The 15,638-nt window shown below is 49.6% G+C and overlaps 1 protein-coding gene across 1 annotated transcript; it reads left to right on the top strand.

The window, feature by feature from the left end:
- The first annotated feature begins 1,142 nt into the window (after window positions 1-1,142).
- LOC138207966 (F-box/LRR-repeat protein 19) lies at window positions 1,143-14,682 on the top strand. The gene is given in 13 exon segments (XM_069165576.1): window positions 1,143-2,148; window positions 3,872-4,072; window positions 6,002-6,145; window positions 7,440-7,526; window positions 8,131-8,316; window positions 8,428-8,460; window positions 8,855-8,974; window positions 8,976-10,144; window positions 10,580-10,743; window positions 10,861-11,009; window positions 11,011-11,023; window positions 11,133-11,354; window positions 11,568-14,682. Coding segments are annotated over 12 exon segments (2,778 nt in total). The 5' UTR covers window positions 1,143-2,148; window positions 3,872-3,886; the 3' UTR covers window positions 11,873-14,682.
- Window positions 14,683-15,638: the final 956 nt, after the last annotated feature.

Genomic DNA, 15,638 nt, shown 5'->3' with positions numbered 1-15,638 from the left:
CAGATTTATTTTCCTTTGAATGTACACGACCAGGGTTAACTTTAATACATTAATATATGAATAAATATTATGTATAAATGTGGATTTATATTATATTTATATTAATATATATACAAATTAATATATAAAAATGTATATATTATATTTATATTATATTGATATTAATATATAAAATATAAAAATTTATATATATAAATGTGGATTTGCTAAATCTTCTTAAAAATGAACTTTCATTCCGAAGCAAATGTTAGAAGAAAAGTGAAGCAAACCCATGGCACAAAGTTTAGTCTGAATATGGTTTGATTTAACCTCTTGTTCTACTCCTCAGCTGTTTTTTGTTGTTTTTGTTTTACTTTTGTATTGCAATTTAGGAGGTGTGGATCCCGAGGTTCAGAGTCTGAATATTATAAATAGTATCACAATATACTCAATTAAGGACAGAATCAAAAATGACATGAATGAAGTCTGATTGGTCAACATGTTTAGCGTGTTTTAGATTATTTTAATATCACGGTCAACCCCATCGTCTACTTCACTACCATTCAATTCTTTTAATTTCATGATTTAGTCAGAGGTAACTTATCTAAATTGCCTGTTGTCTCTCTATGCTGTTCTTTTCTCTCTCTGCTCTCCTCTCACTTTCCAGCTGTTCAACGGCAGATGCTCCGCCCACGTCTGAGTTGAATTTTTGGGGGTCCCTTAAAGTTTTAATTTTCACTCTTGTAAATTAGTGTCATTAGTCATTTCTGTCACTTTATAAACATTTTTTTTGCGGAATAATTTGTGAAATGTTCAGAATCCTTGATGTTTAACTCCAAAGGTCAAATAGTAAATGTCATAATTTAAACTTTATATTGACCAATTATGACCTATGTAGAGTTTTGACTTTGGAAGAAAATTTTTATTTAGTTTTTTTTTTTTTTTTTTTTTTTTTTTATAGTCTTGGTTTCAAACAGGTTTTTAAAAAAAATATATTGATTTTTTTTTTTCAAGAAATTGTACGATCTTGCGTTTGTTAGTTTTTTTTTGTCACAACTAAAAAAAAAATAAAAATAATAATTCAAGTCCCCAAATGCCTTTCTGCGCCAGACGCATCGTGACGTCATCACGCAGAGGCGGAGCGTGCATATTTTCGCTGCCCATATTTTATTTACTACATTTATTTATTTATTTTATTTTTTCCGTCTTCCTCCGAGGCTGAAGCGGAATCTGCGGTCACCTGTGTGATGTAATCGATGCGGGGGTTCACCGTGTCACCGGCGGCGCAACGTTTGAGCCCGAGCCACGGAGAGCACCGCACCGCACCGCACCGCACCGCGGCCAGGCGCCTCACAATGGACCGGAGAACAATAGCCGCGCGCTGCGCTTTATTCCCGATATGTGATCGCCGTTAATGCGGTGATCGGCGGGGGCCTAGTTCCCGCGGAGGGTTATTACCGAGAGTTGGTCGGTGGAAGCTGCTGCGCCTCGGTGAGGACGAGCTCGTTGTGTGTTTTGAAGCCCCCCGGGAGGAAGAGCCGAGGAACACGTTGTAACGTGCTTGAAAGGGGGGGGGGGAGAGAGGCACACTCACCCCGGAGAGAGAGGCACACTCACCCCGGAGAGAGAGAGAGAGAGAGGGGGGGTGAGGAAGACAGGAGTGAATGGGCACGACTCCGGCAGCAGCACTGCGCCCTGCTCTCTTCATCCTCATCGATCAGTTCGGTCATCGAGACATTTCGACCCGCCGCGGGTCCGTTGGCTAGCCGGGGGGGGGCCGGCTGGAGCTCCGGCAGCTAACGCGATGGGACGCGTGTGAGCAGCCCGGGAGCTGACGGCAGCCTGGCGGAGGGAGGAACAAGGAAGCGGACGGCGAGCTGCGCGCTGCACGGGAGCTAACCGCTGGCTAACATTCATTCTAATGAGCGACCCAGGAGCATGCGACCTGATACGAAGAGGTGAGAGGCCGCAGAGAGCGTGTGCGTTGGTCCCTCTCCACCTGCCCCGGGGCTCGTTGCGAAGCGGCGGACATAAAAGAGAGGAAGCGACCGCAGGGGGCGGACGGACTGCTAGCCTGCTAACGTGTGTAGCACGCCTAAAACTCCACCGGTCCAGATCGGGAGGTGGAGGTGGGGGTGGGGTGGCTGGTGGGCATGGTGACGTTTTCAGGTGTGTGTGAGTATTTATTTAACTGATCAAGCCCCGCGTGTGATCGGTGCAGGTGTCCCGTGTGTGTGTGTGTGTGTGCTGGTAAAATGTAGGTTACTGTGACGCGCTAGCCGCTAGCCGCTACCTCCAACTGCTGCCAGAGCTTCATTATTGTGGGCTGCTAACTTTGTGCTAGCTCGCCTTTAACAGGGCTGCAACTAAACTACCCATTCACGCGCCGGTTGTTTACTCCAGCGGTCGATTAATCGACCGGTCGGTAAAACGTCACAACCTTTGTAGAACAGCTGCAGGTTGTAATGTCCGACAAAGAGAAGTCAGAGGAGCTGAACCAGGATGTCTTCTGGAATCTTCTTCAACAACCCGACGCTCTTATTGATCAGCAGAACAGTCAGTCGATCGACTATCGACTATCGACTCGACCATCAACTGTCCGAACGATTCGCAACTTTTATCAACCAAAAAAAACAAAACCTGCTGAAGAACCAGAAGCTGCTGAAAATCAATTAATCTCATCAGTTTGTTGGTATCTCAAGACAGGAATCATCAATATGGGGTCAGATGTTCTGACTCAGCTGCTGTCGCAAGTCAACAAACGAAATATTCTCCAGGCAAAGACTCGGTCGACCGATATTAACCACGATAAACTGAATATGTGTTTGTAAGACATCGACTGTACGTGATCGGTAACCGTCTGCCGGTTGGCGCCGGCGAACCGAACATGCAGATCGAATACCGATCAAGACGTTGTTGTTTTCAGTCGATCGATTAGACGTCGGTGAAGAGAGGAACGTTTCATTGTTTTTAAAGCGAAAACGGCCTAAAAATTATTCAGCTGCAACTTCAGAAATCTTGACGATTTTCCGTTTTTTTTTTTTTTTTTTTTGGAGATAATTACGATCGATTAAGTTCAGAGAGAGTTCGCAGCGATGCGCACGGAGCAGCAGCGGAGTCGTCTCCTGGTCGACCCCCGTCGCCGCGGCGCCACGGTCCAGGTGGTTTTGTGTTCTCCGGGTTTCAAAAGACGCGGCAACAGACGCGAAGCTGAAACGAAGTGACGGAGAGGGAAGAAGACGAGCGCGCAGACTAAATACAGCAGGGAGGGAAGGACAACGAGGGACAGGTGAAACTAATTAAAGGGACCGTGGGCCAAAAATCACACGAAGGACAGGAAGCGAGACAGACGAGAGGTGACATACGCCGTAAACGGTAAAGGTACAACGACGACGTAAACAATCGCTGACGACAACGTACAGTCGATGACGTAGAACGTAAACAGTCGATGACATTATGTAAACAGTCGCTGATGACAACGTAAACGGTCAATAACAACATAAATTCAACGTCAGGGTGACGATCGCGCCGCAGCTGCTCACGTCAGTTTGCCACCCAGGTGGAGTTTGTGTTATCGGGCCGGTGACCCGGTTACCTGGTTAACCTGCAGTCTCCAGTTGTTACTAATCGTAGCAACCAGTCTGTGGCTGCTTCACTTTATTTACATGTGAATTACAACGTTACAGTGACGTCAGCGTTCGATCAAACCTTTTTGAAAGTTACAAAAGAACATATGAATCAAAATGTCTGCAAAATATATTGTAAAGATGCTTCAAAGGTATTTGTTGGATTTGAAGATAAACAACTTCTTATTGTAGAAGCTGAACTGATCGTTGAACTGTTTCTGATGTCCGTCTCGCACTCTACGTTCTCTCTCTGTCCGTCCCTCCAGCTGACTTGTTCGGGGATGTCGGGCAGTAAGGCGCTGGGCGGGGGGACTGGCGGAGGGGCGCGGCGCAGGCGGACGCGGTGCCGGCGCTGCCAGGCCTGCATGAGGACGGAGTGCGGAGAGTGTCACTTCTGTAAGGACATGAAGAAGTTCGGAGGGCCCGGCCGGATGAAGCAGTCCTGCCTCCTGAGACAGTGCACGGCGGTAAGACACGCGCGCACACACACACTCAGCAGGTGACTCATGGAGTGATTGACGGGCTGATTGACAGATGTGGCTTCAGGTCGATCAGCAGCTGTGAGTTAAAAACGGGAAAGCTAAAGGACCGTTCCGCTCTATCAGAAGGAAGAACGTGTTGTGACTGGCTGGTCGTCACGGTGATGGACTCTCTGCTGAACATCCAATCATACGTCCAACAGTGAAGGAGACTCGTTCAAATCAACCCTGCTTCACTCTTGGCGGCGGTGCGCAGCTGTGGTAGACTGAAGATCTGCTCGCTCTGCCTGCAGAGTTTGACTGCACTTCTCGCGACTTCCTGTCAGCTGTCGTCGTCTTTACGTGTTTCCGTTGTTCACACGTCGACGTCTAATCTCCCGGAGACGCTCAGTTTTACCGGCGAGGCTCCGCAGCAACGTGTTCTTCTTCTCCTCGTGTTGTTTAACGGCAGCTGACGGTTCGTTACCGCCACATGCTGACGGGGAGGAACGCGTTACGACCAGGCGCCGCCGAAACCAGGAAATACGGCAGAACGAGAGTCACATATTCTGTCTCATATTTTATATTTTAATGATGGTGAACACAGATGTGCACGATCACATGACCCTCCTTTACAGCTACAGCATCTCACACACACACATACACACACACACACACACACACACACACACACACACACGTGCTTGTTCTTCTCTCTTTGTGAGGACCTGACAAAATGTCCTCACAAAGATAGACGTTTCAACGCACGCACGCACGCGCTCAGTGGAACGTCATCTTCAAACACTGAAGGTGTGATTTTTATATTGTTTTTTTGTTTTTTGTGCGTGTGTCGATTCTTCAAATAGCATCAGCGCAGAGCTGGAGCCCAGCAGGCGACGATGCTGGGTTTCCGTGGCAACCAGAGATGGTTGCTGGCGCTGTGAGTGAGAGAGAGTTGGCTTTGATCCATCGCCATGGTTTCACAGAGATGCTTTAACACACACTCTGAGACCGGCGATCTGTTGCTGCTCGTATTATTCCTGTTGTACGGTTATTTATTTATATATTTGTTTGTTTGTGCTTTTGGGTGGAGCGAGGGGGGGTGGGTTTGGTTTGGAGAGGGGAGGATGGAGGAATGCAGGAGGAAGGAGAGGCGCCCTCCGGTGGCTGCTCAGGTGAGCAGCAGGATCAGAATGACGTTGACAGGATGTCAGAGTTTTAAAGTTCGTCTCCGTCCCCACAGACACGTTATTATTTAAAACTGAACCACGAGACCTGCTGGCGGTTTTAGAGACATGGCTACCTTTTAAAAAAAGATTATCCATTTATCAGCCGGAAATTGTAAAAAAATGTAAATTATCGTCCGGTTTTCAAACGTCCGACAGTCCCTGAACTAATCGTGTTCAGAGCTCCTCCAAATCTGATCTCAGAACAGAGATATTAGACGGACGTCCCTTTATTGTCCATGTGTCCTGTAAAACGTGTCCTAAAGTAAAGCGTTGTACGACAGAGAAAATACTACATTTTGTACAACAGCTGAAGCCCCGCCCACTTTTATTTGTGCAATATCAGTAACACTTTTTGGGGATTTTGGAAAAACATGTTGGAGTTCCCTCGATGTTCAGCCGCGATGCCGTGATCAATGAGCCCGATCAGGAAGTGTTGGTGGGCGTGTGCTTCACGGACGGGAAAAAAAACCCCGGAGTATTCAAAATAAAAAATCTAGTTTTCGTCAGTCTCTGTTTGGGGGTGTTTACGTTGGCTGTGAACGTAGCACTCGATCAGCCGCCCCCTAATTATTCCTCTCACACGCTAATCTTACCCTGTAACCGTGGCAACCGTTAAACCTGCTGAACATTAGTATGGTAGCATTGTTACTGTCCATACACACACCTGTCTCACTGTGTGTCTCACCTGTCCCTCCCTGTGTCCCTGCAGCCGGTGCTGCCTCACACGGCCGTGTGCTTTGCATGCGGCGAGGCGGGGAAGGAGGACACGGTGGACTCGGAGGAGGAGAAGTTCAGCCTGTCCCTGATGGAGTGTACCATCTGCAACGAGATCATCCACCCCAGCTGCCTGAAGGTGAGTCCTCACACCTGGCCCCGCCCCCTGTCCAGGTTTCTGTTGCAGGAAGTGTTTGGACCCGAGGAACCGGACTCCCCCCGTGTGACCGGTCGAACACGCTTGCGCTCCAGCTGCAGCCCAGATGTGACTGCTGCTGCTGCTGCTGCTTCTCTTTCACATATTTGCAGTCAGATCAAAGTTTAATGATGCGGAGCAGAAAGTGGGTCAGAGCAGCAGCAGAGTGAGAACAGAGAGGGAGGAGGAGGAGGAGGAGGAGGTGGTGGGGGTGATGGTGATGTTTTATTCTGAAAAGTCCTGAACATCCTCACTGTAGATTGAAAAAAAAACAACCCAAAAAAACACCAGAGTCAGCAGGTGGGTCGCAGGTTCCCTCCAGTAACACGGGGCACTGCACCCGCAGGGGGCGCTGTGACGGACACGTTATTTTGCTTTGGCTTTTCGGACGAGTTGTTACGAAAACTTTACACGTCATCTACGAACCTTTTGATACATTGACTGTTCTGATTTTTACAAAGCGATGTATCCGAAGGTCTCGGTACAGTAGATTTCTCACATCTCTCCAACACGTCGTCCGAGTCTAACGAAACTTTACAGGCTAGGTATTTACGACGTCCTGTTAAAGAGACCGCTAGGGGGCACTGTGATAATTGAGTCGTGTATCGTATCTCCGTAACGATGCAACCCACTTCGCTCCACTTTTTTTTTTCTCAGTTTTCTGAAAAAAAAAAAAACTTTCGACGTCTCCATGGCAACAGATCATCTACGAACTTTTTGATACGTCAGATTGTTGTGATTTTACGAGCAAATTGATCTTCATTGTCTCGGCACAGAGCTGTCTTTCGTCTCTCCAACACGGCTCGGTCTTTACGGTGATTAGGGGGCGCTGTAACTGAACTAAAGCTTTACATTTCAAATTCTAACTTTTTCTCATAATCTTGCTGTGGGGTTATATTTTATTTTGAAATAAGTTACCTTATTATTCAGCCTGTGTGTTGAAGCTCGGTGCTCTGTAAGTATTTTTGTGTCCAAACCGTTCCGTGTTTTCTGAACCTTTTTGATCGAGGGTTCAAATCCCGGCGCAGACGTCGTGAGATTCTTTAAATCCCAGCTTGTGTTCGGAGCGTTGTCTCGGAGCTGGTTTAGTTTCAGTGACTCTCTGTAACTCTCCGTGTTTATATCTGAATGTAAGAGCAGATGTTTGCAGCTGCGTGAGGATGAAAGTGGAGTTTTAAACGTGTCAGAAGAGACTCTCTGCTGTTTCCACGCCGACCGCTCTGGTTTCTCTCCTCAGATGGGCAAAGCTGAAGGAATAATCAACGATGAGATCCCGAACTGCTGGGAGTGTCCCAAGTGCCACAAAGAGGGCAAAACCAGCAAGGTGAGTTGGACCGGTTCTGTGGACCCACCCGCTGGAGAACCAGAACCGCCCCTCTGATAAACTGACGTTAGCATGTTAGCATTCATGGGATCCAATCAGCGTAGTCCGGAGAGACTGTTAAATGTTATCAAACATTAAGTAGAAAGTTTAGGAGGGAAATTAGATATAAATATAAAATCTAAAGTCTCTTTATTGTAAAACTTAAATTCACTTTCAGAATAACGAGTTTGTTTTTGAGATATTTCTGGTAATTTTACAGTTAAAGGTCTTCACACAGCGACGGGTAAAAATCCGAAACAATCCTGCGAACATCTCTGATGTAAACTCATCGACACGCGGCAGTGACGTCAATCTGTTCCTCAGTAAAAGGATTTGAATAGATTGGCGTCAGCTCAAAATGATGACTCATCATCATCATCATCCAGCGAAGATCTCGTCCTCCTCACGCAGAAGAAGAGCAGGTTTTGCCCGTTAGCTGAATGTGCGGTGACGTTAAAACAAACGGTGTGTGAAGACCTTTAACGAACCTGCAGCCGTCTGTCAAGACGCGCGGCGAGGTGCCCGCTGTTTTCTGACCGACGCTGTGAAACCTCGTCTCCGCCAGGACCAAGCCGACGGTTCGGGGAAACGCAGGCTGGATAACGGCGAGGTGGGCCGCTGGAAGCTCACAGACGACCCTCCCCCAAAGAAGAAAGCCCCGCCCTCCCTGGAGGAGGGGGGGAGGGCGGAGGGGGGGCACAAGAGGAAGAAGGAGAAGGAGCTCCCTGCGGACAGCGGGCCCAAGAAGAAGGTGAACCGACTCAGCCGGTCAACACGCGGAAGATGATTAATTGATTTGGATTTATTGGCTTTTATTCTGCAACATCGGTTCAAATCTGACCGTCTCCTGTTTCTTCCTCAGATGAAGGGCGCCCACGAAAAACGCCTCAAAAAGGTACGAAGTCTTTTATTGATCCGTGAACGTCTTCATCAAACTGCTGCTGGAGTTCGTTCAGAGTCTCAGTTTGAATACTCTGAACTCGGTCTGAACTCCGGCTCACTCGCAGCTCCGTCACTGTTTCTGTTTGTGCTGGAAATCAGTTATCTTCATATTGCTGAATCATTTCAGCCATTTTTCCCGCAGTAATGTTTAAAAACCAGTTGGACCTCCTGTTTGTGACAACTTGCTCCTTTTTCTTGCTGATGTTGCAGTTAACTGAACATCTGGATGTTTGTGACTGTCGGTTGTCCCATTTTTCTCTGTTGTCTGTCTTTTCGGAGGACGTTAGTCGGTGAAGCAGCTGCAGCCAGTCGACCTCTTCGTTCATATCTTCTGTTCTCGCCCTCAGAAACCCAAACAGGAGGGAGCGGAGTCCAACGGCCCCACTTCCTCCTCTGGAGGAGGAGCTGGAGGACTGCAGGGCTCCTCCTCTTCATCTCAGCCAGGAGGAGGCGGCGGGGGAAGTGCGGGGGGGGACGTCCAGCGCCGACCAGCGCTCCCATCACAGAGAGAAACTGGAGCGCTTCAAGAGGATGTGTCTGCTGGAGCGCCGGCCCGAGTCCTCGTCCTCGTCCTCCTCCAGCTCCGAGTCGGACTCCGAGTCGGACTCGGACGACTCCCTCAGAGGTGAGCAGGGGGGAGGCTCCTCGCCTTCGTCGTCCTCCCCCGCCCCGCCTCCTCCCGTCGTCTACGGCAACAGCAGCGGGAGCCGGGCGGAGAGAGAGAGGAGTCGCAGCGAGCGGGAACGGGAGCGGGAGAGAGAGAGGGAGAGGGAGCGGGAGCGGCGGCTGGCCGAGCTGGGGTTCAGCGCCAGCGAGGAGTCGGAGGGGGAGGGAGGGAGGGCGGAGGAGGAGGAGCGGGAGGAGGAGCCTACAGGAGGAGGCGGGGACAAGGCCCGGCGGAGAGGGGGAGGAGGAGAGGCGGGGTTACCTCCACGAGGACGGAAAGGAGGGTTAATAGACGGAGAGGAGGAGGACACGCCCACCTCCGACAGGACCCGGAAAAACTCCACCTCCCTTCCCCCGCCCTCACCGCTCTCCTCCAATCAGATGCCTCCGTCCTCGCAGCATGACAGCTTCCCGGGGAAGCAGCGCAGCAACGGGCAGGAGGCACGCAACGGACGGACACGAGGAGGGACGGGGGGCGGGGGGAGGGAGGCGGGGGAGAAGGAGAATGCCAGTGGCGTACTGACCAATCACAGACACAGTGGGGGAGGCGGGGGCGGGACCAAAGGCAGCGGGAGCCGCAGCAACAAGATCCGCAGCAACAAGAACCAGACGTCAAGGAACAACGTGTCCTCCTCCTCCTCCATCCCCACCTCCAACGGGGGCGGAGGGGGAGGCAGCGGCCTCATGATGTCAGCGATGGCGGCGTCGCCGTGCTCGCAGCCGTCGCGCCTCGCCCCGCGCTCTCAGATGATGAAGCGCAGCCCGCCGGCTGTGCCCTCGCCGCCGCGGCCCGTCCAGATGGAGCGCCACCTGGTGAGACCGCCGCCCGCCTGCCCCGAGCCCAGCTGCCTGCCGCTGGACTGCGGCTCCGCCCACATCATGACGCGCGACGTGTGGCTGCGAGTGTTCACCTACTTGAGCCACCGGGAGCTGTGTGTCTGCATGAGGGTGTGTCGCACCTGGAGCCGCTGGTCAGTCCGAACACTGCACCTCCCCCTGGTACACAGCAGGGGGCGACACAATCGGATGATGACTCATCAATCGGATGGTGATGACTCTTCAATCGGATGGTGACTCATCAATCGGATGATGATGACTCATCAATCGGATGGTGATGACTCATCAATCGGATGGTGATGACTCGTCAATCGGATGATGATGACTCGTCAATCGGATGATGACTCGTCAATCGGATGGTGATGACTCATCAATCGGATGGTGATGACTCATCAATCGGATGGTGACTCATCAATCGGATAATGATGACTCATCAATCGGATAATGATGACTCATCAATCGGATAATGATGACTCATCAATCGGATGATAATGACTCATCAATTATCTCTGTTGTCTTTGAGTCTGACGTCACGTAAAGAAGGTTTAAACTCGTCTCTTCTCCTCCAGGTGCTGTGATAAACGGTTGTGGACGCAGATCGACCTGAGCCGGCAGCGCTCCATCACCCCCCCCATGCTGAGTGGTATCATCCGCCGACAGCCCGTCTCCCTCAACCTGGGTTATACCAACATCTCCAAGAAGCAGTTAATGTGGCTCATCAACCGCCTGCAAGGTGACGGAGACTCTCCTCACAACACCCTGCTGTAGTTCACAGTGTGTAGTTCACACCTGACGGTGATGGTTGTCACCTGTCTCACCTGTGACTCCTCCCCATCTCCGTCCCCCTCAGGTCTGCTGGAGCTGAATGTGTCCGGCTGTCCCTGGCCGGCGGTCTCTGCTCTGTGTCAGGCCGTCTGTCCCTGTCTCAAGCTGCTGGACCTCAGCAGAGTGGAGGACCTCAAAGACTCCCACCTGAGAGAGCTGCTGGCCCCCCCCACCTGACACCAGGACAGGTGAGACCTCGCTGACACACACACACACACACACACACACACACACACACACACACACACACACACACACCGCATCATCTCTCTTGTTCTCTGCTCTCTGATCCGTCAGCTCACGGTGAAACCAGAGTGGGGCGGTTCCAGAACGTGACGGAGCTACGATTGGCCGGTTTGGACCTGACGGACGCGTCGTCCCGCCTGCTGGTGCGGTACGTCCCCCACCTGTCCCGGTTGGACCTGAGTCAGTGTGGGAGCATCACGGACCAGACCGTGCACACGCTCTCCTCCCCCATCTCTCCCTTGAGAGAGAGCCTCACCCACATCAACCTGGCAGGTAACTCACCTGATCTGGACCCATACTCTTCATTACTCTTCATCACTGATACTCATCACTCTTCATCACTGATACTCTTCCTCCTTACTCCTCCTCCTCCTCTTCCTTCTCCTCACTCTTCCTATACTTCCTCCTCCTTTTCCTTACTCCTCACTATTCCTCCTCTTTGTCCTCCTCTTCCTCCTCCTCACTCTTCCTCCTCCTCTTCCTCAGGCTGTGTGAAGGTGACGGAGCAGGTGGTGTCGTTGCTGCGTCGCTGCTCCTCCCTGCAGACGGTGGATCTTCGCTCCTGCTCGCTCCTCTCCTCAGAGACTGGACAGCTGCTTTCATTCCCCTCCCACCCCTCCTCGTCTTCCTCCACCACCGCCACCTCCTCCTCTTCATCATCCTCCTCCTCCTCAGCCACCACCACCGTCTCTGCTTCGTCGTCCTCCTCCACGCCAGTGTCTTCCTCCTCCTCCTCCTCTTCTTCTTCCTCTTGTCCTCCTGAAGACAGAACGCTGCTGAAGAACAGCTAGAGTCCTCCTCCGTGTCATGTGACACGCCAGTGATTGGTCCAGACGGCCGACAGGCCCCGCCTCCCTCCTCGTTACACTACAGACAGGTGAGGAAGAGGAGGAGCTGTGCAACATTTCTCCTGACGCCGGTAAAAGTTTCGTTTTGTTGGCGAGTAGAACAACCACAGAAGGAGGAAGTGGAAGAGGAGGAGGAGGAGGAGGAAGACATATTTTGGGAAAAAGTTGTCGTTAATAGTTAAAACTAGAAACCCTGAGCATGTACATATTTGTTCTCTGTACAATTTTGGGTGTGTGTATATATCTGTAGTTTACTGTAAATGACCCTTGACCTCTGACCCCGTCCCCAAACACACTCCTCCCCTCCCCTCCTTCCGTCCCTCCGACCAATCACCACGTCAGTCATCCACCTCGTCAGTAGCTGCAGAACAGGAAGTGTCATGGTGTCCAGGTTTAGTTGACCCCCCCTCCCCCCTTCACGCGCACACACACACACAGGTATTTAAACTGTAATATGTGTGTGTGTGTGTGTGTGTGTGTGTGTGTGTGTGTGTGTGTGTGTCAGAGGTTTGCAGCAACGCTAACAGTTTCCCTCCGCTTCATGTCTTTGTGCTAAGCTAAGCTAACACATCAGCATGCGTCTGACCGGGCGACTCAACGTTCCCTCTCTGCGTGCAGCTGTTACCCATAATACCTTTCTCAGGTGGACGATTCCCGCCTCGCACTCCGGCTGATGTCACACTCCCGAGTTTTAACCCCGCGCTGCTCGGATCGCTCGCGTCACCGCAGAAAACACGAAAAGAACGAATCTGTAGAAATTAAATAAAATCCAGTTCAAATGTGTGAAGACGAGCACCCGCAGCAGAACCGATAGAACCGGAGGAACCTTTGTTTGATTATCGAGCTGAAGAACCTGCAGCTGATCCATCGATAACATGTCAATCAGAACGGAGCTGACTCAGGCTAGCAGTTTCCCTCCGCTTTAAGTCTTTGTGCTAAGCTAGGCTAACGGGCAGGTGTCGAATGTCGGACTGTTCCTTTTAACAGGCGTCACGTTGCTCCGCTGTGTTCCCTCGTGTGCGTGTGCGTGTGCGTGTGTGTGTGTGTGTGCGTGTCACACCGACAGCGCTGGGTGTGTTTCAAACTGAGCCTCGATGTCTTCAACATGCGCCTCAATCACTCCTCTTTGATTTTCCCTCCATCCGTCTGCCTGTCGATCACCTGCGATCACATCCTTCTGATTGATTGATTGATCGATCGTGTGTTTTTTTTTTTCTCAGGACTGTTTTTGTTTGTTTCTCTTGAAGCCAGGTTTAATTTATTTTGTGCCGCAGCAGCGCGTCCATCCGGTCCAAACGCAGACATTCCTGTCGTCACGCTCCCGTCTCGTCATGGTAACGGCTCTGTGGGCTTTTATTTTGAACTTTACTTCCTGTCTTTGCTGCATTGTTCAGATTATTTTGATGAAACTGAATCTGTTTTGTACTTAAAGTCTGTTTCTGTCAGGAAAAGAAGTTAAAATACTCAAAGTGGACAGAACCAGATGACTCTGGATCCTGGTTTATGATGTTTCGTTGACTCCGTTGGGTCCTCAAAACACCTGCAATTAAATCAGTCCAGGTGATCCAATCACAGGTGATCAGCTCTGTGTTTAGGTGTCAACACACTGATATCTGATTTTCTCAGACATTACATTACATTTAGCAGACACTTTTATCCAAAGCGACTTACAACACACCGATGGTACACCATCAGGCGCAATTTAGGATTCAGTGTCTTGCTCAAGGACACTTAGGCATGTGGACAGGAGGAGCTGGGGATTGAACCACCAACCTTCTGATTAGTGTGCAAACCCACTCTACCGACTGAGCCACAGCCTCCCTGACCAAAAAAACCAGACCAAAACCAATTCTGAAACTGGTCTTAAAACCAGCCCAAATAAATCAGATTCATAAATCAGCTGTTTCCTCAATAGCTGTGGAAGAGGCCCCGCCCCCTTGCACAGGTCACTGATTCACCGCAGTGCAAAGCCCAAACCTCTGGACTGGTTCAATACTCTGAGCAGACGTCTCGGTGTGTTTAAACACCTTCTGCTTCCTCTCTTCTCGTGGTTCTGTACGTGTTTACGTCTTTATGTTAAAATAAAGACGTGTGTTCACGCAGGTGTGTTCGAGGGCCTCAGGATCTTAAGTTCATTGATAATATCTTTATTTTACTGAATCACAATCTTTTCTTGTTTCGATGTTGTGATCTCAATTTTGTTTCTCGTGACCTCGCATCTGAATTTATTCTCATAAATGCCGTCATCTCGGTTTACGTCATGATCTGGATTTATCGGATTTATCTCGTAATCTTAATGCACTGATTCCGATTTAGTAACTTTATTGTTACGACTTTTAAATTAATCCAGAGGACGACGTTTGATTTCATGATTTAAGACCTCAAAGGACTCACAATCTTGACTTTTCTGAAATATTTTGAGTATTTTCACTGGTTTCTCTCTTTTCTTGGCTGAAATGAGCTTCCGTCGTTTCTCAGGGGGCCTCACTTATGAAAAATCAGTCCGCCTCATTGTGAACTCGATGCCGGTCGAAGCAGGAAATTGGAGCGAGCTGCCGGTTTCGTGGCCGATTTGGTCGTTTGTTTCATAAATGACGCCCAGATGTTTGCGACGTTGTGGGGAAAGCTCGGCGTGGTGTCTCCGCTCAGCTGTGACTGTAGCATGTTTGTTTATTTGTTTGTTTGTTTGGTTTTTTTTCTTCATGTATGTGAACTGGCTGGCCGTCACGCGAGGCAGCAGCACTGAGGGGGGAGGGAGGGGGGAGGGGGGGCAGAAATGTTCGTTACTTCGTATTGTTTGTTTTAAAAATGTTCACGACACGTCAGACAGCCAAAACACATCACGACTATGTCGGGGGGGGGGGCGAGCGGACGTGTCGCCCTCTGCTGGCTAGCATGTCAGTTAGCTCGTCTCGCGTCAGCTGCACGGTACACGCTGCAAAATGGCCACCGTCTCTGGCTAACAGCTATCGGTCGCTAAAAATCCCGGAAAGGTTTCGTCCTGGATTGATAATGAGCTGTGTCATTAGCTCATTAAAGCTAGTGTGTCTGTTAGCTTCATAGCTACATATTAGTTTGCTTGTTTCAGTCTTTTGACTTTAACTGCTGAATCAAAAACTATGTGGAAAGCCACGGCGTGACGCTAACTGTTGGCCGAACTATAAATCCGCGTCGTGTTTTATTTGTAACGAGCTAACACTAGCTAGCAAAAAAAAAAAGAAAAAAAAAAAAGTGTTAGCTTGTTCAGACGTTATTAAGATTTTGGCTGAAATGAAAACTCGATTCGTTTATTAGTGAAAATTTTAACGGATTTCAATCAATTATAAAGTTTTAACATCTGAAATTCTGTTTTTCGGGGTGTCAAATTTTGTTTTGTTTTAAAGTCGGTAGTGAAAACTTCAGTCAGTTTCAGCTGCGTTCTTCAATATAATCGAACACTGCAGCGCTGCAGTCGAAGTATCGCATCATTTCGCCGCCGCCTGCTTCCCGTGAGCTCGGCGAGGTTTCTGCTGTTGGCCACGAAATAAAAGTATTATTGGTTAAATCTGAAATTGCCATGTCGCCTTGTTGTGCCATAAACGCACCAGATCAACTGTGGGTCCGTTTTTATATTTTATTTTTTGTATTTGTTGTGATTTTTGATGTTTGTTTTTTGTTGTTTTTTTTGTTTTTTTTTACTGAGTCGTCGGGGCGACGCCTCGCATGCTCT

This window comes from Embiotoca jacksoni, unplaced genomic scaffold, assembly GCF_022577435.1.
Source record: "Embiotoca jacksoni isolate LCO1_2020_lvr unplaced genomic scaffold, fEmbJac1.0.p SCAF_34, whole genome shotgun sequence".
Lineage (NCBI taxonomy): Eukaryota > Metazoa > Chordata > Actinopteri > Embiotocidae > Embiotoca > Embiotoca jacksoni.
Note: the sequence above shows the minus strand (reverse complement) of the source record. Positions and strands in the feature narration are given on the sequence as shown.